The following is a 24,547-nucleotide window of genomic DNA, read 5'->3' on the forward strand; positions in this document are numbered from 1 at the left end:
CTGAAAATCACCGGATTATCGTGAGAGCACCGGACGTCTTACTCACGAAAATGTCATGCAGAGCCCAAAGACTAGTCTTCAGATCGATTTTCGCCTATTAAATAAATGTGATGTATTAGCATCCCCCAGCTTCGCCTCTACATTCCAAGATTGTAGAGATCTCGCGAGAACGTGCGAGAGTAGGCGGGGACGTCACGTGCCCAGGTCCTATCGCAGAGAGAAGGGAGGAGCTGGAGATTGGGAGACCGCTTGTCATGACACCGCCGCTCATGACACCGCCGCTCATGACACCGGAAACTGGAATGTTCCATCGGAGCGGGGGGGGGGGGGCGGAAGCTACCTACGGGGTCACTGGCCTTACTTTCCGCCGTTTCGTGCTATATAGAAGTCTGCAATGACGAAATTCAAGACAAACGAGATGTTTGAGATGATGGTACAGTACTAGTGTTTTAACCAGTGAATGAACGGCTGATAGCCTTAATTGTACACCAAAGCCCTATAGACCTTAGCACAGACATAAAGATATAGTTAACGTTAGTCATAATAAAGGAACAAAGCCTCTTCCAGGCTCCGGCCGCGGATCGGTGGTCTAATTGTAGAAATTGGACACATATAGATAGAGTCTATAGTACGCCAGGGCAGTCAGCCGACTAGATACAGTGCTACCCTTGTTACAATTGAAGTATGAAGTAGAGGGGGGATTAACGGGGAGAGAACACTGCAAAGCTGAAGTCACTCTGTCCGATCAATCACAAAGACCATGAATGAAGTTAAACATCTTATTAAAACTAAACTTGGAAAGTGTGCACTTTGTGAATCATATGTTATTTATTGTGCAAGAAAGACGCCTACATGGGAATGTACTTCAGGACTGTTTTCTTATAGAAACTAGTTGTAATTAAGCAAGGTTTTATTGTCTGCAAAATGTAATATCTAGAAGACGTCCTTTTTCAAATGTCATGTACTGGTACTTTTAATAGATAACGCCTAAATATCCGATGGACATGGTGCACCGGTGATCAGTGCATTGTTTTCTTTTTGATACCCTGCGCCCTCCTGATGGTAACGTAACATATATATGGCATAAATGGTTGTCCTAGGCTGTCCTGTACACTAAAAAAGTTTAATTTTGACAAAGTTTTTAATTGGGGTTCAAGCCCTTGTGCCTTGTTAACTTAACACGATGACCTGGAATCTGGTGTGGGGTAACTACTACATATATCTACACGACTTCATGAACACTTCTGGCAATCACCACTTTAGAATGATTAAATTATTTGGTTGTTTTTTTTGCTTATTTACACCCAAAACTACTGTATCAAATTAAACAATATATGCGGCTTTGCCATGATCGATACCAGTGCATTCGCAGAAACAATGAGCACTTGTCTGCGCCTTCCCCAACTATTTCCGCTGGGAAGTTCGTCGACAGGCAGAGAGTCCCAAAGCGCACCGCCTACGTGTGACAGAAGGCTGAGAACCGAGCTTTGCAGCCGTGTGGTTTAATGTTAAATTTCGTCTCTTTCCTTGTGAAGAAGAGAGAATATATTGCAATTGAACGTCGATGCAGTAATGAGAACCCTTCTCGTAGCTACAAACAGCAATGGCCCGACTATTACTGAATATATGAAGTCCTGTATTGTACACTTTCCCCCCGCTCTGGATAGGTATACAACCAACAACAAAGTTCACACATATATTGGTACAAGTATCAAAGTCTGGTATGGGAGCGCAGCTTCCTCTCGCTTCTTGGTAATGATCACTATGAAGGCATGACCAATCAGTCGTGTCCAGTCGAGGTGTCACAGTACAAAAAGCTCATTTCTTGGAGATTCTTTACAGACTTCCTGGTTTTCCTGCATTACCAAATATAGACATAGTATTAGGTTACTAAGGGTACTACGTAACAAACTGTGTGTCCATATTTGGTACGGAGAAAACCGACGAAGACCATTTTAGGCCTAGACAACGGTGAACATAAAAAATACAGATTGTGTGACGCTGATTAAAGGAATGCACATCAAATTAAGGAATAATTTAGTGTAGGAGGACTTCCTGTCCTTTAGAGTATAAAAAAGGGAGACTGAAGTGATGTACGCGTCAAAATCATGTTCGCTCCATACAAGTGCGCATACTACACGATCGATGCGAACAACTTGTTTCCTGAGATTGTTTGTGCGTAATCATTGACTACAACATCGGAGAGGATGGACAGGTATGTTATCTGCATTGTTTTTTTTTCAATTCGGCAACTGAATTTTAGCCTCTCTTGATTCCTTTTCCCTTTTAAGCTGATCTTACATGCAGCTGTGTCACAAGTTGTTTTTCTCACGAGTTCCTGTTTAGGAGCGATATTAAAGATGACAGTTGTAAACGCTTTTTCTTGAGACATGTCGATAGAATCCTTTTTGACTTTCTTTTTACATCTCTAGTCACGTGTCATGGGTGAGGACAGTGGATGAGCTACTCGAATCAAGTGGGACTCGGTTACCGTCAGCAAAGAGGTTGAATAGAGTTTGTCCTTTATGTCCCGTCACCAAATTCAAGCCGGCAGACAGTAAGAGGAAGCTGGAGCTCCACGTGGCAACCCACGTTAAAAGAGCTGTACTATGCAGAGGTATGTAACCTAACTCCTTATGAATTATACTACTTTAACGTCATTTAATGTAAAGCTTATACGATTCACCCAACTAGAGATCTACAGTGTCTGTTGAGAAACACGGCTGTGATAGGGTCGGGTGATGCCTGTTTAGGTCTGGATGCTTTAGATGAATCAAGGAATATAACCTCCTTGGATGAATTGAGTCATAATCCCTGCGATCTTGTCTGATAATCGGTTCTTCAGCTTTGTGCGAATTTGCTCTTTTCTTCTGTTGTTGATCTGTTTGCTTGCAAGAATAACTGAAGCATGTCGTGGTCATGTGCTTTGTTTTCCAACTATATAGGGTTCATTATGAAAACTCAGGTCCAAGACGGTATAATTTTATTACCTCAAATAACGATATATTGTGTCATAGCAGTCGCCGATTCAGTTTTTGGCCAGAAGGTTCAAATCAGATCTTGTATCCACAGTACGTCTCTGGAGATAAGTCTGACAAGTCACCATTGCATGCGGGTCAAATTGTTGACTCGCCTGTCATTGCAATTTAACCGCGCTAATATTCAAGGAAAACCGTTGCCTACATTGATTGTACAAGTTTCCATTCCCCACATTTTCGAGCCAAGTCAAAACCAACTGCAACTAACGCTCGGTTCCTTTAGAATCCTTTTATACCACCATTGTTACCTTTGCCAGAATGGCTTGGGCGTGTTTGTGTATGTGTGTGTCAACAGTATAAATCGAGAAGCCTTGGATGGATCCTGATGATATTTTGTAGGTTAGTAGGGGTCAGGAAAACGAAGGTCAAGCTCGATAATGGGCCCCCTAGCGGCTTGCTAAGGTACTGCAGCGGATACTCAATTTTTTATATCTCGTGTTCTGGACATGCTGTGGTGGTGGTTTTTGAGTGGTAGATAGCCCTTGGGACAGAAAGCAAGTGCTGTGAGTTTGGGCCCCCTAGCGGATTTCATGGAACTGCAGGCGCCGGTTTCCTTTCAAACTTTGGACGAGAATAACTCTACAACGTGTTGAAGGATCGTCTTAATTTTATCCATTATAGTACTTTCAAAGTTGTTACATACGTAACTGAGAAAGAGGGCAGAGAGTAAGAGGTGCATTTAAAGACTTTGAAAGATAATAAGTCAAGAATGGATCAAACGACCATCATGATTTTTGGTATGCTGAGCCTGATAGCTTAAGTAATACTTGATACAACTTGAAATTAGTTAAGGCCTAGGAAAAAAAATGTTGTGTTTCCTGTTTCCCTACCTTCCCTAGAAAAACCTGCCGACCCTAGACTTTTTTTGGGGTGGGCAGTGGAGTCACAAAGCTTCCAGTTAGAATTTTCATTCAGCCTGCTTCCTATTGAAGTAAAAACAGTCTGCTTGTCCTATCTAATGAAGGATTAATGTATCTATTGTGCACAAAATCAAAGTTTTACATTGAAAGACAAGTGTCCTCATGCACTTCAGTTTCCTTTGTTCAACTGTATTGTATATGTATCACTAGATTTTTGGCTAGCCTAAAAAAAATTACAAAAAAAAAAAAGATATCCCCTACCTACCGACCCTAATTTTTTCAGGACTGAAACAGGAAACACAACATTTTTTTTCCTAGGCCTAATTGAAAATTAGGATCTAATTTCCAAAACTAACTTTTTCCATTCTCCGTCGATATGTTGGTAAACCATACAAATTCACCAAAAATGGTCATCTGGCCATTTCAGTCAATAAGACTATTATAAAGATTGTCCCTTTTACTAGAATGAAAGTTTATTTCCAAGTTCATGCCCATACGCTAATAATTACAAGTGCATGGTAGAAATAAGATAGGGAATATACATGTAACAATGAACTGTGATAAATATTATCATACTACTCGATCACTTGTGTTTACTATATCTACATAGGTTTTTATACGCATACTACTAGTAGGCTTATTCTCAGCTTCAATAATGACTATACAATAATAACTACATCCTAGGTCACATTATATAGACAGTATTCTTTCTAAAGATACTCCAAATATCAAATCTAGTGCTTAGCCATTTAAATCGCCACGCAATATCTTAGATAGTCTTTTCTCGAGCCGTTCCTTGTCAGAGCATGCTGACATTATCCTACATGTGTACAGAATCGGGAAATCTAACGTTGTTAAAACCCATTCTCATTGCCCCGTGGTTGTGTCTGGTGCAGTTAAAGGGCCATTATTTTCTTCAACTTGCCAAAAGTTTGGTATTCTACAGCATTAGTTTTAAGTATTTTTTTTTCAATTTACAACATGAATTTTGCAGCTGCTTTGTACTGATATACAGTATGGTCGAAAACGTTTGGTTGGAAACGGCCTAAAATTGAAAGTACACGCGGATGTCATCCATACATCGGAAAACGAAATGGCCTATTATTGTCAATGAATATTGATTTAAGCATGCATATCTTACTGATTTACTTAGAATTACGATGACACGTTATCTACCATCTGAGAAACAGTACAAATTTGAACAGTCAATTTTTGAAAATATCGCATTGAGAAGACTTTTATTCTATGTTATATGACTAGATGAAGCGATTTAAACTGGAACATCTGCATACTGGCTCTACTCTCCAAGCTCTTCCTAGCGCGGGTGTAATTTTTCCGACTACTACTATATCTGCGCGATTCAACCCCTGCTTGGAGAGTAGTCTATTACATTGCCTTACATATACTGGATTCTTATATATACTGAATTATTTGATTATAAAATATTCTTACATACAAATGTATACTGAATCCGGAATCCAGTGAGTGACATATACTTTCCAGTGCTTAGTTCTCTTCAGGAAATTTTCTTGAATTCTCGGACACATCAAATCAAATACCCTATCTGGCAATGCTAAACAACTTTCATCTAACGCAATACTGTATACCCGTCTCTTTGCTCTTCTCGTGTTGTGATTTGATGTATGTAATTTGCATAACATCTACAAAAGCTCCCAATATGTCTCATGTCACAGTGGTACGAGGTCGCCGAAGTTTTATTTTCCATTTTTTTCCATTCATTTTGTACAGTCGCGAGTATCAGTTTCATGCCAGTGACTTTTGTCGCCAATTGTCCATTTCTTTAATCACAATGCATGAATGTGCTTCATATTTTGAAATACGCTGCAAAGGCTCAATGTATTTGGAGCTAATAGACATTTCTTGTGTTACAGGGATGCAGGTGTGTGCATGTTTTAATCCATGCAAAGGAGCAAGGCAAGATGGACGGGGTCATTACCACTGTCCAATATGTGGTGACGCTGTTTCGCGTAAACCTTGTTTTTTGTCACATTTGAAGAGTCACAGAAAAAAAGCCTTTGAGCAAGAGGATGAAGACCAAAATGTAGAGCCAAGGCCTGGAACCACGCGCACTGGTCCAGAGGAATCTGGATCTCATCAAGAGGGTGAGCCTGGAACCCCATGCACTGGTCCAGAGGAATCTGGATCTCATCAAGAGGGTGAGCCTGGAACCCCATGCACTGGTCCAGAGGAATCTGGATCTCATCAAGAGGGTGAGCCTGGAACCCCATGCACTGGTCCAGAGGAATCTGGATCTCATCAAGAGGGTGAGCCTGGAACCCCATGCACTGGTCCAGAGGAATCTGGATCTCATCAAGAGGGAGGGCCTGGAATCACGCGCACTGGTCCAGAGGAATCTGAATCTCATCAAGAGGGAGGGCCTGGAATCACGCGCACTGGTCCAGAGGAATCTGAATCTCATCAAGAGGGAGGGCCTGGAACCCCATGCACTGGTCCAGAGGAATCTGGATCTCATCAAGAGGGTGAGCCTGGAACCCCATGCACTGGTCCAGAGGAATCTGGATCTCATCAAGAGGGTGAGCCTGGAACCCCATGCACTGGTCCAGAGGAATCTGGATCTCATCAAGAGGGTGAGCCTGGAACCCCATGCACTGGTCCAGAGGAATCTGGATCTCATCAAGAGGGTGAGCCTGGAACCCCATGCACTGGTCCAGAGGAATCTGGATCTCATCAAGAGGGTGAGCCTGGAACCCCATGCACTGGTCCAGAGGAATCTGGATCTCATCAAGAGGGTGAGCCTGGAACCCCATGCACTGGTCCAGAGGAATCTGGATCTCATCAAGAGGGAGGGCCTGGAATCACGCGCACTGGTCCAGAGGAATCTGAATCTCATCAAGAGGGAGGGGTCTGTGATGCATCCATCAAAGGTACCACCAAGCAGAACATTCTTAGCTCTTCTAGAAATCCGCGACACATTAGCAATAGGGTGGAGACTATGCAGAAGAACAGTGATCCGTCAATGGCCACTTGTGGGGTGTGTAAGAAAACAATGCAGAAAAAGAATCTCAAGCGACACATTAGAGATATCCATGCCTCTTCCTCCAAACCTAACATATCACAAGACAGACATCATGCTGGAATTTCAGTTGACCCACAAAGTGGCCTGTACATGGTCAGCAAGTCAATTAGAGGCCGTACTTATCCCCTGCATGTCAGACTTCAGATGACAGGTCCTAATCAGCATATCAAGTGTGAGCAGGAGGACTGCAAGGACATTGGAGATGCGTTTAGCAGAGGAGGGGATGTTTCTTGGCAGTGTAGCCATATTCTGTCTGTCCGTTATGCAGAGGCCACACCACCTGTAGTTAAACTTGAAGAGGCTGATCTACAGAGAACAGACATGACAGAGGAGCGTAAGGCGGATTGCCGTGCTCTGAAAGTGAAAGCGGACTGTGCAAATGCCCCATTGGTAGTTCCGTGGAAGGCAGCTGCAGCAGACGAAGTTTTGTTCCTGTCAATCTACGATGGTGAACATCATCACTGGGCCAAACTAGGCCGTGCTGTTGTAATGTTGCAAGGACATACAATCAACTGCACCTGCTGCAAAATGAAAAGGGGATGCGTTCACAAGGGAATTGTCAAATGGTGGCATGCGAAGTACCATCCAGCTGAAGTCTCCTCATCTACAGAAGACAGTGATGTGAGTGAGCATGTCGACCCGGTTACAGATATGCTCAAAGATATGACAGCATACCTGAAGACGAAAACAATCCCTGCTGATTTTGACTACAAGGCGTGTACAGGCCAAGAGTTGCTGTCTAAGTGCATAGAGCCGAAGGAAGCAATGTGTCCGACATGTGATAATCACCCTGAGCTGCAAAATGAGCTAGCCACATCTGCAGCCAGGATCATTGATCTGCAGGGTGTGACCACAGGTGGGTTATATGTCCTACATTTTAACATTTTTTCTTTTTCAAATGTGATCTTTCGACATATATAAATTCCATCATGTGATAATGTCTATGAATTTATTTTTGTACATGATCAAAGTTTGGACAGCTAGTAATAATTCTTTCATGACATTACCATTAAAACATTACTGAATGTTATTCCATTAAAATTAGACCCAAAGTCCTGAAGTAAAATGCTACATATACAAACAAAACAAATTTGGCTTTTCTTCTTTCAGATCTCAGAGTCTATGTGAGGAAGTGTCCACAGTGCCATCAAACGTTCCGTTATCAAGAACATGAGGATGGAATACTGAACTACAACAACAGGACATTCTTAACACTCCAGCTCTGCTTCTGGTTACGGGCAGGTGTTCATGTAAGTAAAATTTACATAGGCCATTCACAGTTGTTCTGGTTCAGGTTACAACATGGTGCCATCTATGCATCTCATATTCTGTATTTCCTGTTTTGACAATGTGCATTGTTTAGATATGTACTTGTAGAAGGTACCCTACAGGACAGTGTGAGTGTGATTTTGTGAGGACTTGTCCAAATAACTGATCGGTACCTGTTACAGGGTCTTGCTTAGATTTCCCTTATGTTGATAGAGATGGTCTTCTTTTCAGCACCATGTGGCTGTGGGTAGAATGACCTCCATTTTGGAGACATGGCTGGGAGTGTCTCTACCTCGTCAAGACATCCTAAATGGATATTTGCTGTTTGAGGTCCTTTGCCAACACCAATACGACTACTCCTGCATACGATGTGGGCACCATCCTCCCATATTAATGATGGATCTAGACAGGAAGGTGGCGTTTCATATGGCAGGTAGGCTTTGTCACTGTATTGAAGCAAGAAACGTGGACATTTACAGCAGTCCTGATCACAACTGGGTAATGTTATATTTCTAAATTTGGTAGAAGTCAGTCAGAAAAAAAGCAGATCTTATCCCCTGTCATCATTTTCATAAGGTTGGTATTAGTAGATAACAAAGTTCTTCTTACATGACTGTTTTATTCAATCCATTATCCTTGAATTGTACATCTACCTGTTGTATTGCTTCATTTCTTAACACATAATAATGCAAATATTTGATCGAAATGCAGACATAATGGCTACACTGCTAGTTGCTATCATCTCATTGGTTGAATTCCTAATTGTGATGGACAGACAGGATCGGTTCTTGAAGTGTTTGTTTCATTTTTGCTGAAAGTTCATTATTTCTTTTACTTTTCCACTTAGCCTCAACCTTGAACACCACAGACAACTGTACGGATGAGATTGACCTACCAACATTTTGGGACTGTGTTGAGTCTGAGATTGTTGCCAGGGGATTGCTCTCAAGTAAGCTGCATTGTTCTGAATCATATCTATCACAATACATTTAGTTACATGTATTCCTTAATTGAGAACTGTGGCCACAATGTTTTATGCTCATACAGATACAAATGGCAAAGGCACACTTGTAACCCTGCTCAATGTACATGTATCATAGGGGGCCAAGAAAATCCCTATAAGGTGGAACCATCTTTCCAGTTCTGGGCACCCTGGCTTGGCCCTAAGACAAGAGGAAACACCTGTTACAATACAGAGTTTCGAAAGATACGTCCTGAAAAAATAGAAGATCTTCAAGTGGATGAACATGACTTCAACACCGACTTGTCAGAAGATCGCCTCATTGACCTTCTCTGTGAGGGCAAGGTAATTTATCAACTTGTACCTTCAGGCATCAATTTTTTAGTGATTTCAACTTGAATTAGCCTTTAGCACCAAAACTATATCTGTTCATTTATAGGGAATGGATAGCAATGAAAATGTACGACAATGTCCTATGTACATGTGCAAGTCTTTTTTGTGTTGAAAGATTTTTTCTTTCTATTATTCAATTTCAGGTAACGCTAGTTCACCTTTATCCGTAGGGTAAACTATACTCATTGTGTTTACCGACAAGGTTGTAAGGGATATGAATATGTTCAAAATATTGTAATTAGAAACTACCGTCCGTCGACTTTATATCCCTAAATACCCATTTATGGAAGCAACGGATATAGGTTACCCCCGCGGATAAAGGTAAACTAGCGTTACACTTCATATTTCTATTTCATAACTTAAAATATTACACATTATTACAAAAACTTTGCAGAGATACATTTCCCTAACAGCCAAAGTGCACAACATGTTTTGCCCAAACCAGGCAGACACAATCAAGGCCCTTTGCGAGAAATGCAACGTGGGAACAAATGGAACAAAACTTGACTGTATCAAGAGACTGCAAAGCACGCTGGGAAGCCCAACTGTCTTCAATAAGGTCCTGTCTCAGATCTGGGGAGCATCAGGTGAGTAAGGGTCATTGGGTCATCATTTCAGCATCAAGGCCTCTACATGTGGTCACCTGTAAAACAACAGATAAACATTAGCTATTGCAAACAATTTTTGTTTTAGATATACTTAAGTTAGCATTGATGATCAGGTAAAACTGTCATCTTTGCCACAATTAGTATTCAAATTGCATTTTATACAAATCATACAACGTAACTAATATACATGTAGTATGTAAGATACGAAGTTTGAAATTAATCTCGCAAAATATAATTTCCTTTACTCTTTAGGCTTGGAAAGTTTGTTTTCTTCATGTTTTGAAATATAGCACTTATGCTTTAATTTTCAGGTGGGCTGCTGGTTGCAACATGTCCACACAAAGTTGTGTATGCTGTGAAGTTTGTGTTGCGAGGGGAAAGTCCAAGAGACTTTGTGGACTTGTTGCTATCCATGCAATGGATTCCCACAGTAACTATCACTGATATGCCACAGATTATTGCTCTGCATGCCAACAAAAGGAGTCCCGGTACATTCCATCCTCATGATGGACGGCTGGCAGAGCCTACCACTGAAAACATCCGAATGGCAAAGGAGGGTAAGTTCATGAAGGACTTGCCCTGTCTAACCGTGGGGGAAACAACTGGCGCACACAGCGACAGACAGGTTGTGGCAGAACATTCCTATCAACGTCAACTGCACCCTGCCACAGGCACATCTGAAAGATACTGTCTATTTGACTGGTTACATCAAAACAATTCCTGTCAGGAAAGGGAAATACTTAGGCAGGCTTCGCTTGTGCAGCAGATGAGGGGGTGGCTGAACACCCAAGGGGTTGAGCAACTATTCAGCAACCTGGGCAAAAGTAGCTACTTCTTGGATCAACTAACCCCAGCAAACCATGTGTTCTCAATACGTCTCATTGGCCATCTACACAACATACAAGTGAACCAGGACTTTCTGACTTCCATCATGCGGCAGCAACATATGGATGTGGGCATAGGAGAGGATGGCAGAGTCAGGCTATCTACTACCAAAGGTAACTTTGAAGACTGCGCAGTATGCAAATTAAACTTAACACTAATGTTAAGCATTATTGAGAATTCATTACTTCAGTGTCTTATGTTAGAACATAATGCAGGCTGCAGTGATTTTATGCCAGGCTCAGTGATTGTAATATCACAATATATATAATTATGTTATAACTGATTTCTCAGGTTTTGTCAGGCAAGATGAGAACTTACATCTGACTAATGACATCAAATTAAGTCTGCTGTACATTCTCCAGTTTATGTTGCTATATATCCTTTCCCCACAGGAGATGCCGAAAGTAACTTGACAGCCAAGGTTGACAACGATCCTGAGGTATATACAATTTATTTGCTTTCTGAACAACAGCTATCCTGCATTATGTTAATATAAGACAATCATGTTCCTTAATTATTCCTATAAATGAAACCACGAAACAAATTCAAAAAGTCTGGTATTGCCCACTTCTCAGTTGTGGTAAGACCCTTTGGGCTGGGTTCACTTTGAGAACAACCCAAGGCCACATATTGGTCATGAGCAGTAAATGGTCTCCAAGCAAGGTCACCAGACATCACGCAGTGTAATTACTATACCATATTTCAAAGTTTGATGCCTACCTGAGCTGAGGAGCATTGAGCACTCAATGAAGGCCCACTGAGCAGCCTGGCTAATTAAATGGAAATTTTGTCCCTGAACTGCAAGCTCTGTGTACTATACAAGTAAATGCTTCCACCTATAATCTATGACATTTGATGGTATTTACATTGCAGGTGTCTGTGCGAAAGGAATACCACAGACGACTTGGTCCAGATGATACCATAAGAGATACACCGTTGCAGAAACAGGTAATCTAATAGATATACATGTATATATATATATATGTAGTAATCTTCACACTTGAGTGACATGAATACATTGTACTCCCTTAATGGGTAAATTTGATTACTGACAGGGAACTTTCTTAAAACACAGTTTATGTGGAATTTGACACAATACCAATATTGTATGTTATTGTTGCTTTCAGATTTCCCTCTTAATCAATGACTTTTCATCTTTATTTGTATATGTCTGTTAATATATAATGTGTATGTGACTTATGTTTGTGTGTATGTGTGTCAATAACATTCCTTTTTATCTGTTTGGTGTCTTTCTGAATAGACTTAAATGTAGAATATGCAACTACATTATGTGTCCTTTGATATTGCCTTGTAATTTAATCTATAAAGGACTAACTGTGGAAGTCACAACTACTTTTACATGATGTTAGTAAACTTTATCTGTTCATGGTGCCATTCCCATTGCCATTTTGTAGGAAAAGAACGCCACTGCAGGTAGCAAAAGATGCAAAGTGCAAGCATGCCCGGACCAGCTTCAACCGAAGGTAATAAATGCAATCTCTTTAAGTCTTCAAATCTAACTCACATTCAAAAATATATTGCATACTTATGTTGGATGGCATCTGAAATTTTTTGACAAGCTAATATTGAGATGCGCTCAGTAACATATGCAATACAAAAAAACAACCATGCAGCTATCTCCATCGGCTTAGTAAAGCTTGTGTGGTGGCAGGAACTTGTTTATGTGACCCACTGGCAGTTTGCCACCAAGAATGAAGGATAATTTTGTTTTGTCTTTTGTAGCTTTCCAAAGAGATCTACTGATGATGATAGTAAATGTCAGGGCTGAAGTGCAGGTTAGAACTTCTTGAAATAAAAATCTAAAATGTGCCTCTTTATAGTACTAACTAGTTTCCTTTTCTTCTGCTCATACAAGGGTCTTTCAAATCCTGGGGATAACCGCTGCTGGGCCAATGCAGCAATCCAGTGCCTCACTGCCATTGGGGCTGGGGACTACTTCATCAACAATCCCAAGGATACTTTCTTACACTGGCTGGGTGAATTCATGTCTACTCACATGTATGGTCAACTTGGGCAGCCTAGAGTTGTAGACACAACAGAGCTTATTGGGAAGATTAGAAGTGAATTTCCCACTCTCAGCAGCAACGGTGAACAGGACAGCTTAGAGTTCCTCATGCTGTTGTTAGACAGAATGGAGGGGTAAATCTTTACATTATTTTACCTAAAGTTTAACATGAGAATGATGCTGTATAGATTTTTGTAGCTCTTATGCCTGCTGACATACTTTTTCACCTTCTATTGAAGTTTACCATTCAGGATCCGTACCAATGAGCTTATTTTTCATAGTAGCCACACATTTCCATTACAATACATCTACCATACTTCCTATGAAGGAAACTCATTTTTTGTATTCAAAGGTCACAGGGTTGTTTGCAGAGATTTGCCATAAGGGATAGCAATAATCAAAAGTCAAAACTGTTTTGTGGCATCATCTTTGGTATCTTAAGTGTGTAGACTCACAGTTCCGACATTATGGGTCATGATTAGCCCAGAGTACTAAGTAGTTCCATTGAACTAGTATGTCAATGTTATTGGCAATAGAATATGGTTAGACAGCTTTCCAGTAAATCTTTGGGATAATTATCAGTACAATGGAAGATTAGTAAGAATTAATTCGAGGGATTAAAAACAGACTGTACAGTAATTTGAGGGACTTAGGTGTGAGTACATACAATTTGCCTAAAGAAACTTTCCCTATTTGGTGACTTAGCTCAGGTCTTAACTGGTTAGTAATGATGACTGCATGTACATTTTTTTTGTATTTCTCACAGGCCCTGGACGTTGAAGCTTTCTTTGAAGACAAAATGTAATGATTGTGGCTGGATCTCCCCAACCTGTACTCAACAAGATAGCCTGTATCACATCCACGCACATGGAGTTGAAAGCGATGTGCTGCGCGTGAGTGAACTGCTTCACGAATCTTTTCATGAAGGCCTTGAGGGGACTCAGTTACCCTGGTATGTACATTATTTTGTTTCTTGTATGTTAGGAGTAAATGAATTAGGTATTAACCTTCTATTGTCCTTTTCTACTTTTGTCATGAAGTAATGGAAATTGCCATACCAAATTGTATATTTTTTCTATTTGATTTGTCAATAGATGGACACAATTTAAGAAAACTGGTGCTCAAATCATCTTTGGGAGGAACATATAAAAAAGCACCTGTATTAAAGATAATTAAAATGTATGGCCATGAATTATACGGCAACTAATTGTACCTACATTTTCTCAGTAAGGTGAAGGGCCACAAGGGGTACCAGGAAAGAAGCATCACTTCGAGTTCAAGTGGAAGTTTCTTAATTCTTGTGATGGAGAGGGCCATTAGTTACACTGACCAAGCTACACTGTCTGACAGCCGTGATTTGGAGGTGGAAGAGAAACTGTCTGTTGGACAGCATGAGTATCAACTGATGGCAATCCTGGTGTGATGATACTTTATACAGCACCTACTTCTTTTGTTAGGGTCTATGTAACAAGTAGTATTGATTTCTTGATAAAAAAATTTGCCTGAAAAAGGAAGCATCTGCATGGGCACAATTTATAATGCAATATAAGTTTTTACTTGGGGTCACAGGAATGCAACAAAGTAAACTTAGAACTGGAAATTTGAAATACACTTCAATGTTTTTCTTTCTACTGATCTAAGACAAAGCAACTTTCAAGGAAATAATAATTTACATCTGCATGTAACTAATTTCAAAACTCATAGTCTTTTCCGGATTGGTTGACAATTATCATCTGAAACAGCTGAACACTAATAGATATATTACATTATAATAATAGTTGAAATATTCTTAATATCATTCATTTCCCTTTAACAGTGTCACACAGGAAGTCGCACCACAGGCCACTACTTTGCGAAGACACTTCGGGAGGGACAATGGTACTCTTTTGATGATGGTAGAGTTTCCAAGTTTAACATCAAGAAGAAACGAGCAAGTCAGGAGTACAAAGCGTTCTTTTACAGAGAATGTGGTAAGAGATTACTGAAATAGTCTTTTCAAGCATTGTTTCAAGGTCAGACGCTTTTTAATGATTATGACACTAAGTAAACATTTTCATTGCACACACAGCTCGAACACAAGAGGATCACCAATCTCATGGATTGCAGGTGAGCAATTTACTCTTTGCAATAAGTAATAACTTTGTCCTAAAAAGTAAATTCAGAGTGTGGAAATGAAGTAGAGGCATCTACATATGAGGTAAGAAAGTCTGTAATGCTTTAAAATATATAGAGCATTGTATTAATAAGTATTGTTAATTGTAGAATCAATCTTGGAATGGGAAGAACTTGCAAAGAGGATGAAGTTCATTTATTTATTGATTACACTTTTATTAATTATGCTTGTCATTTTGTCTAGTAAGTTGATATGGATCATAGGACAGAGTACCGACTACTGAGGGAAGAACAAAAACATTTTCAAAAATTTTACATGAAATCATTTAGCGTTAAATGTCTCTTTGTTCACATGACAATATCACCTATAACATATGCACTGGGGATCCACAGGCACAACAGCACAATCATTTACAAACATTCATGCTATTTTGGTGAACCTTGATCATGTGTCTAAACCACAATATGCCTCACAGAATGCCTCTATCAAGCAGATTTACGTCATGACTAATGTGTGGCTTGTTGATTTCTTAGGAGATGGAGTCAAAAACAGACCTGGCCCAAGAAATGCAGCTCCAGGAGGAAATTCTTGCAGAGATCGATGGAGAAAAGGTTACACGGAAAGACATGCAAGGCTTGAATGGCACAAACCTGCTGAATGACAATGTAAGTAAACGTGGTCACTAAATTCCCAACAACTTCCGCCCATTTCTCTGCTGAGTGATGTCTGTCTTTATAACTTTAAGCAGTCCATCCCACTGCTCAATTTCAAAAATCACAGTTTTCATTCTCCATGACACGTTTTTTGGGTCCCAACTCACTCATGATGGGCCCCTGGTATAGTCGGGTATGCTCCCTTCCAGTATCTTTGGAAAGATTTGTAATATTGTGGTGTTACAGTTATGTGTTTTTTTTTCAGATTGTGAATTTTTACATGAAAATGATCATGGAGAGAAGCAGGCTGACAGTGAGTGGCCATTTGTATTTTTGCATGAATCGCATGTAAGGAATTATATTTCAATTTCTCTTCAGAGCAACAGAGTCAAAATGTACATTACAAGCTGCTACAAAAGATTAGTGAGTGATTCACTATGTCATTGAAGCTATCATTATTGTTGTACATATTCCTGTCAAACAGAGTTTAAATTCATATGAACACCAGATTGTGCTATAAAAATTTGTTTCTCATCTTCAACTAAACACAAATCCATAACAACTCCAAACAAGAATATGACATCAACCTTGGCAAATTAAAATGGACCTTAACATTGTTAATTTGTTTTATCACCGAAGTTTCACACATATTACAAAATGAATGTTATTCTTACAGGGCTACCCAAGAGTGCATGCGTTTTGCTCCTTCTTCTACCAGCAGCTGCTGCAGAATGGCTACTCTTCTGTTAAAAACTGGACTAAGAGAGATGACCTGTTCTCTATGGATCTTGTCTTAGTTCCAGTCCACCTACGAGTAAAGAAGCACTGGTGCTTGGCGGTAAGTCACTACACCATTTGCAAACACACAATGAATCTTCTATCCATAATTATTCCAAAACCATCAAAGCCATTCTATAATTGGACAATATAGTTAACCATAAATTCATCATCATGACACCTGCATTTTCAGTCTCTTTTTTTCAGTAATGTTGAAGTCCACAATTTGTATGCAAGCAGCAACTTATTTATTTTCTTCTGAATATATGGAAAGTATACATTGATCAATTGAGCAGTTAATGGTCGACTCTTGTTTGATATAGTGAAAACCATTTCAATGGGAATGGTTTTCATCATATTAATAGTAATCAATAATCCGAAAACTTGCTACATTATTTTGTATGTAACTTGTAAGTTGAAAAAAACATGGGTCCTTTTATGGAGAAACAGGAACAGTTGTTTTTACTCTGTGAATAGGTGATGGACATGAGAAGTAAATGTATCAACTACTTTGATTCAATGGGGGAGATGAACAAGGAATGCCTTGAATGTCTTAGGTGAGTTTACTTCCTACCACTATTGCATTTATATTGGAATTTGTCAGTATTACTTTTATGTATACAATTCAGGAGAATGTTGGCCTCGAATATGTAGACCTCTTGTCTGCCATGCGGGACATAGCCGTGCTGTCACCCATTGGATGAAACCGACTGTCTGAGTCTGACTGAAGTTTGTGCATGTGACAACATGATACCAATACAATATCCTGTAATTTTTCCTTTGTATTATCAAAGGTCACTCAGTTGATGTAAAATTTGTACTTTGTTTTTACCTGATGTGAAGGGGTTATCTACAGGAAGAGCACAAGAGAAAGAAAGGAACAGACCTAGACCTGTCAAAATGGACAACAAACTTTCCTAAGGTATTCTGATGTGTGTTTTTCATTATTTAGCCTTCAGTACATTATGGTTGTCATTTAGCGGCAGATTTGCTTTGGGTATAGGATTAGACATGGGGCGGGGGTTGAGAGTGTATTACATTTGTAGCCACGGTCACACACTGTCAATGTATGAAGACTTGACTAATTATGTAATGATGTAATGGAAATTTCATTTATGAATTTATAGTGTATTAATTGCTTTATATATCTGATATGCAAGGTTTAGAAACAGTTTTGCATAGCATTTTTTTTCATCATTGATTGTTTTGAATGGACACCAAGCTATTGCCTGACAGTGGGAACATGTTGATTATTCTACAATTTAAGAAAGGTTGTTCATCTTCACATTTTTCCTCATTGCTCTGGAGGGACACTCTCATATACATCTACATACCAAGTAATGCAGAAATGTACCAAGAAAAAAGTAAAAGAAAGAGATCTGTAATAATAATAATGAAAATGAGAAGAACAGCCAATATCAAAAGCCCTTGAGAGCCCACTTCAAGTGGAAATATTGTCTAACTATCCATCAATGTGTGATGAAATTTCAATGACGATATTTATTACATTTTTGTAGAACCTACCAAAGCAGCTCAACTCCTTTGATTGTGGGGTCTTTGCATGCAAGTATGCTGAGGTTGCAAGCCGGGATGCGAAGATGAGCTTCACTCAGGTAGGCACCAAATTTGTGTAAGAACTTACATCTTTATGACTCCCAAGCTAAATTTTGGAATGAATTCAATTACCGTGAGACAATGAAATATAATGTAGTTGACATAGTCTCTGGAAGATTTCTATGCTGACTGAAGAAAATAATAGAATTTGGTCAAACAGGGAGAATATTTTGTCAGCTCAAGCTAATTTGGCCATTTTTCAGATCAATTTAGCCAGTCTTGACTCCTACTGTGACCCTGACAAATTACTATGGAATTTTTCACCCTCTTTATTCGGCCAGGTCATGTTGGAGACTGTGATCAATAACTATCAACTTTTGTATGCTGTAACTGTATTACCAAATGGATTGACTGAAAGTCTAAAAATATCAGCTAATTACTAGTAAGTTCCTCAGCTTTTAAATAGTAAGAACATATACTAATACCATGAGGAAAAAAGTAATTGGATTTGTAAATGTAACCAAGAATCATACTTAAACTTTACTTATCTGGGATGATGCGAAAAAAAATATTTCAAAACTTCTTCTATTTTCCCACACAGCATGACATACCTGCCTTCAGAAGACAGATGGTTGGGGAAATTCTTGACAAGAAGTTGAAAGGCAAGAAAACCAGTAATAGACAATTTTTATGTTTGTATTATATCACTAAAACTAAGGCAAAGCATACATGATGTACAAATCAACAGAGAAGGATGAATATGAATACCACATTTTCTCTATCAATGTACACCACAATTATGAAATCAATTCTCAATTTGAAGCAAGTCTCAAACATTTAATCTGTGGGATTGAAATGTATGATTGCAATCCTCAAATAATCCACCAGTCTTGAAGTTGAACTGGGTGATTTTTTCTTGGTTTTTACATCTAGGGACTTGTACACAAAGTCATTCACACACTGTTTCTACACTTACAAGTAACTTAAATAGCAAGTTACAAAGTGAGAATATTGTATTGGAAATGTTACACAGTCACTTAATATATTATTCACATTTCTGGCATTGCAGCTGCTGTAGAATCCATGTCAGACTCCAGTGCAGCCTCACCCCCTGACTCTTCAGTCTGTGGCTCTGGTGGAGCCTCAATCCATGATGATGAGGTGTGAATGGATTTAATTTTTTTCATTGTGACAAAATGTCCATAATTCCTACTGTTTGTTGCTGTTAAAGCTATTGAACATACATTGCCCCTTCCAAATACATGTACTGCAGCCCTATTGGTATATGTAGGATCTAACCACTTTCCATTCAGCTAAATATCTTTCTACTCCCTTACCCCACCCCCATCTCAGAATGCTATTTGTTACTGTTTGGTCAAAACTCCGTAGACATTCTTAATGTTAAATACTTTCCACACAAACAGTCTGACTAAATGGTGACCATTGAGTATAAAAAAGTGTAATACTTTTGTATGTTATAGGCAACTACCTGTTTGTGTAGTAGTAGTGAAGTCTTTTTACAGAATCTGTATCAGCAGGCATTCATTGACAAGGCTATTACTAGTAATTTGGCATAGCTTACTGGGACCTATGACTGTAGGGGAAAATAACACCTGTGGTTAGTTAGACTAGCCAGGCCTGTCTTACGGTCATACATAGTCATGCTTTGCTGTGAGTGAAGTGTGAAATGCAAACTGAAAGGGAATGTCTGATCACTATAAGCATAAACACTGGTTCATGCAGCTGCTTTGTTTGTTTGTTAGGTACTCTTGACTTTTATAGTAAGCGGCCTGCAGGCCGATTTGAGCTTTCATGTGAATAAATAAAAGGTTCAATCAAATAAGATTGGTAATACATAAATGGGACCTTTATTTATTTATTTATTCATCTCAAAACATGTGGGTAGCCCCTTCAACTTGTTTGAAGTTGATTTCCAAGGGGGCCCACTACATAAATAACAAAAACGAAACGTGACCTTAAAGTCTTCAATAAAGGCACAATCCTTTCATGAGCCTTGATTGTTATACTAGTATGTGTTCGTGGAACTCTACTTTTCCATTTAATGCTGATTATTTTTTCCTTTTTTTATATAATTTTGATAGAGGCCAAAACAATCAGAGTCTCAGAATGCTGGGTTGGATCTGGACATTGAGGAGGTATTTCGAAAAGTTATCTTCACAACTGAAATACTCTTCATGCTTAAATTTCACTATCCATAAATTTATGACCTAATTACACTTTCTTTTCTTTGCTTTGGTTGTAGCCAACCATATAACTATAATTGTAGTAACAGCTTAGACGTGCAATTACTCCTCTCTTACTTGCAGTTCTTCTTCCTAGCCTCTTACAGATTCTCGCAGCGACTGTGCAGAACTACAACGTAGAATTCAAGCTCGGGAAAATTTCACTCATGATCTGCTGTAAGGAAGTTAGGCTCAGCTTTTCACATAATAGATGTAAAAAGAGTATTTTTTTGTAACTATCTCTTCTTGCTTTCCTGTTCTATGTGTACATTAATATTGTTTTCCTGTTTTATTAATATCTTTAGAAGCCCCACAAAATACCAGATAGTTTATAACACAAGCCTATAATTGAAATCATGCTGTATGTAACGATGCCATTTGTGTAAAGAAACTATCAGGAATAGGGCTGGGTATCGGTACAGCGTACCGGTACAAAACCGGTTTTTCTTATTGGACCGGTCCAGTAAAAGCGGACCTGAAAAAATTAGGTGGACCGGATGTTGGACCGATTAGAAAATTAACATATTATTTTATCAGGCATTCATACGTTTTGGCGCTTGCAGTTGGAAGAAAATGGAAGAGTGAAGTAGAGTAGAGTTTATAGTAATTTCTACCAATGTTTACAGTCAATCGTACAGGTGCAGTTAGCGTTGTAGTGTTTTAAAACGCCAGTGTTATGTCTAATACTCCACCAAATAGATTTCTTTATACTGAAATGGACCATTGTTATGAGTCATACTGAATCAGGTCCAGGTTCAGGTCCAGACCTGGACCTGATTCTCTGGACCTGAACCGGACCTGGACCTGAATTTTCTGTACCGGTACCCAGCCCTAATCAGGAAGTATTGGCAAGGAATGAAACATATTTGCTTTGATTATTAAAGAGATGGACGCAATAAATGCATGTTATAATTGTCTAAGAAGGCACACTTCTAAATGATTCATGTATATGTTCTTAAACATTGGCAAAAAACTTCATCCCCCTTTCCATTTGTGTCTCAAGATTTGGGCCATGCGAGGAGCTCGAGCTGAGGGGCTATTTTACTGCAGTAAGACCGTATCTGCAGAGACTTGCAAATGGAGAGGTAAAAATATTCTCTTTCTGGTCAGACAGTGTACTAACTGACAGTACTTAAGCCTATGTAACACTAATATAACCTTCTTGGTGAAAGAATTACAGTTGATTGACTGTTAATTCCTTCTTATCTTAGATGCCAGAAAATGTCCTGCATCGTGTCTTCTATGGACGAAATCAGGCAGGCCAACCCACCCAAAGTAAGTCATTGTGTGCAATTCTGTTGATGATAATGTACATTAAACTGTTGTCTGCAATTTTTCCCTGCATGTTAGCACAATGATGCATATTGGAAATTTTATGATGCAATTTGGAAAATGTCATACTTATATTTTTTGGTGCACAAAGTTTCAGAAAGATAAAGCTGATGTGGCATATTCTCAATCAGTCTTCGTTCTTAAGTGTACATACCCATGTAAAGAAATATTTAAGACATAAGTTTAACACACTGATCCTTCACTGTAGAACAACTGTGGGACATGCATCATACTCGTGCGTTTGAGTTCGAGCAGGCGACCTTCATCAGTCAATGCATCCTGGATGAAGTGAAAGTTCCCATTGATGACCTAGTAACGGTAAGACCCTCTTCTTGTAATTTGAATGCACTTGAATCAGCTACAAGGCATCATGATATTGGGATTGAAACGAAGTCTACTTAGGCTGTATTCACAGATATTACTTTCTTTTAAACAGCTGGGCAACAACATAACTATATAAAAATTAGCCTGGATACCAGACCCCAGCCCGATCTCAAATAGATATTTTTGAGATTGGACTGGGGTCTGGTATCCAGGCTATATGACAATGTGCATTTGTTTCAACTTCAAGTTGTGACCTGTTACTACTAAGTCTTAAAATTTTCAACCACTCATTATGCAACCCATGTGCACTGGCTTCTGTTGTATTACCATTAAGGACTGATTTTGGATATAGAATTAGAATCTTTAGTCATTAAAATTTCTCTGAAATCCTATGAATCCCAATATGTTCTAAGGCAACTGTAGTGTTCGTTATTTGTATCACAGCTCACATTTAACACACTCTCTTCCAAGCAAGCATAAAATGTATATGTAGTATCCTTTTTTGATAAGTACTTTTTGTTTTCTGACTACAGAAGGCGAACTATGAAGTCATGGTCCTCCTGCCAGAGGCCCTGGCTGCGATCTACAAGGAAAGGAAAGGCCTAGCCACAATGGAGGAGGCCAGGAACCGTATTTGGTTAGCCAGTTTCCAGCTAGATCTAGATTAGAAGTTTGAGTAGTCTTTTGTTTGCCTTTGAGACCTAGTATTCCTGTGTTGTTGACAATGTACAACATATACATGTATATTCAAGAGTCAACATATACATGTATATTCAAGAGTAAGACTAAGATTGATTTGGTTGAAATGTGGTCATGAGTTTTCCCTATGTTGTAAGTCTCACAATGTACTAAATAAATATGCAAGACATGATTCACTTGCGACATGACTTTGACAGTCCCACTGAGTATTCCCTATGTTTTTTAATGTACAAGATATATATCTAAAAGACAAAGTAAGTTTTACAGTGTGCCAGAGTGAGACTGTAAGTTTGATTAATTGGATATGTAACAAGAACAAACTGTTTTGTTAACTTTCACTTTCTTTTCTTGCCTTCACTTTGTTTTTGGAAAGTTTAGATTGTAAATTGTAGAGATGTCAGTTTCTTTTTTACGAACTTGTTGATAGTATATAGTACATATTGTGAAGTGTTGTTTGGAAATATTCGCATATTCGGTATGCGGAAGCCTGTTCGCTCAGACTATGAGTCTGTTGAAAATTAGTTTCTACATTGTAGAGTAGATCGATTAAATTTTTTCAAATTTGTTTATTCAACATTTATTGCAAGTTGTTCAGTATATTTGTTTTGAGTTAGGTGTGCTGTACATTCTTTCATTCAGTGCACAAATCAGTGTTTCTAAGAACATCTCATTTTTTTTGTTTCAAGTTGAATAAACATGTTTTGGAGCATTAACAAGACTGTGCGTGTTAACCTTTATGTCAATGTGATAGTCAATTCGACACGTTAGTAAACCCAGGGACATCAAGAAACCCTACCGTAAAGATTTAGTCACAAGAACTACTGGAAATGATAGTATGGCTACTGCAGAGGTGACAGAGTCTAAAAAGTCCAGTCAGAAATGCTTTTTTTATGTTTAGGAGACAGCATTTTGATTTCAGCCTCTCGTGGCATTGTGACCTGATTTGATGGGGGTGTGGCTCTTTGAGATAATTAAGCATGTCAGTTTCAAAATAACTACTGGAAATGATAGTATGGGTACTGTGGAGATGACAGAGTCTAAAAAATCCAGTCGGAAATGCTTTTTTTATGTTTAGGAGACAGCATTTTGATTTTCAGCCTCTCGTGGCACTGTGACCTGATTTGATGGGGGGTGTCGCTCTTTGAGATAATTAAGCATGTCAGTTTCAAAATAACTACTGGAAATGATAGTATGGGTACTGTGGAGATGACAGAGTCTAAAAAGTCCAGTCAGAAATGCTTTTTTTTATGTTTAGGAGACAGCATTTTGATTTTCAGCCTCTCGTGGCATTGTGACCTGATTTGATTGGGGGTGTGGCTCTTTGAGATAATTAAGCATGTCAGTTTCAAAATAACTACTGGAAATGATAGTATGGGTACTGTGGAGATGACAGAGTCTAAAAAGTCCAGTCAGAAATGCTTTTTTTATGTTTAGGAGACAGCATTTTGATTTTCAGCCTCTCGTGGCATTGTGACCTGATTTGATTGGGGGTGTGGCTCTTTGAGATAATTAAGCATGTCAGTTTCAAAATAACTACTGGAAATGATAGTATGGGTACTGTGGAGATGACAGAGTCTAAAAAGTCCAGTCGGAAATGCTTTTTTTATGTTTAGGAGACAGCATTTTGATTTTCAGCCTCTCGTGGCATTGTGACCTGATTTGATTGGGGGTGTGGCTCTTTGAGATAATTAAGCATGTCAGTTTCAAAATAACTACTGGAAATGATAGTATGGGTACTGTGGAGATGACAGAGT

At 39.0% G+C, this 24,547-nt stretch overlaps 2 protein-coding genes across 4 annotated transcripts; both read left to right on the top strand.

Moving 5' to 3' along the window:
- The first annotated feature begins 223 nt into the window (after nt 1-223).
- Nucleotides 224-9,358, top strand: LOC118408808. 3 transcript variants are annotated; one of them, XM_035809666.1, is made up of 6 exons: nt 224-2,215; nt 2,433-2,617; nt 5,791-7,812; nt 8,067-8,206; nt 8,457-8,658; nt 9,073-9,358. In XM_035809666.1, exons 1-6 carry the CDS (start codon nt 2,208-2,210, stop codon nt 9,216-9,218), a joined length of 2,703 nt encoding a protein of 900 aa, XP_035665559.1. In that variant the 5' UTR covers nt 224-2,207; the 3' UTR covers nt 9,219-9,358. The 3 variants fall into 3 exon arrangements, with proteins under 3 accessions (XP_035665559.1, XP_035665560.1, XP_035665557.1); XM_035809667.1 differs by lacking the exons at nt 224-2,215; nt 2,433-2,617 and having other exon boundaries at nt 4,171-6,344; nt 6,723-7,812; XM_035809664.1 differs by lacking the exons at nt 224-2,215; nt 2,433-2,617 and having other exon boundaries at nt 4,174-7,812.
- A 602-nt stretch (nt 9,359-9,960) lies between these two features.
- Nucleotides 9,961-24,547, top strand: LOC118408807. Its single transcript, XM_035809663.1, has 24 exons — nt 9,961-10,166; nt 10,499-11,185; nt 11,465-11,511; nt 11,946-12,020; nt 12,488-12,556; nt 12,949-13,232; nt 13,865-14,050; nt 14,326-14,515; nt 14,915-15,068; nt 15,167-15,204; nt 15,745-15,876; nt 16,130-16,177; nt 16,541-16,702; nt 17,119-17,198; nt 17,485-17,563; nt 18,159-18,254; nt 18,797-18,869; nt 19,265-19,356; nt 20,298-20,351; nt 20,536-20,615; nt 21,442-21,523; nt 21,650-21,713; nt 21,979-22,088; nt 22,628-24,547. Exons 1-24 carry the CDS (start codon nt 10,007-10,009, stop codon nt 22,760-22,762), a joined length of 3,177 nt encoding a protein of 1,058 aa, XP_035665556.1. The 5' UTR covers nt 9,961-10,006; the 3' UTR covers nt 22,763-24,547.

The sequence above is a fragment of the Branchiostoma floridae genome, unplaced genomic scaffold (assembly GCF_000003815.2).
Source record: "Branchiostoma floridae strain S238N-H82 unplaced genomic scaffold, Bfl_VNyyK Sc7u5tJ_429, whole genome shotgun sequence".
NCBI lineage: Eukaryota > Metazoa > Chordata > Leptocardii > Amphioxiformes > Branchiostomatidae > Branchiostoma > Branchiostoma floridae.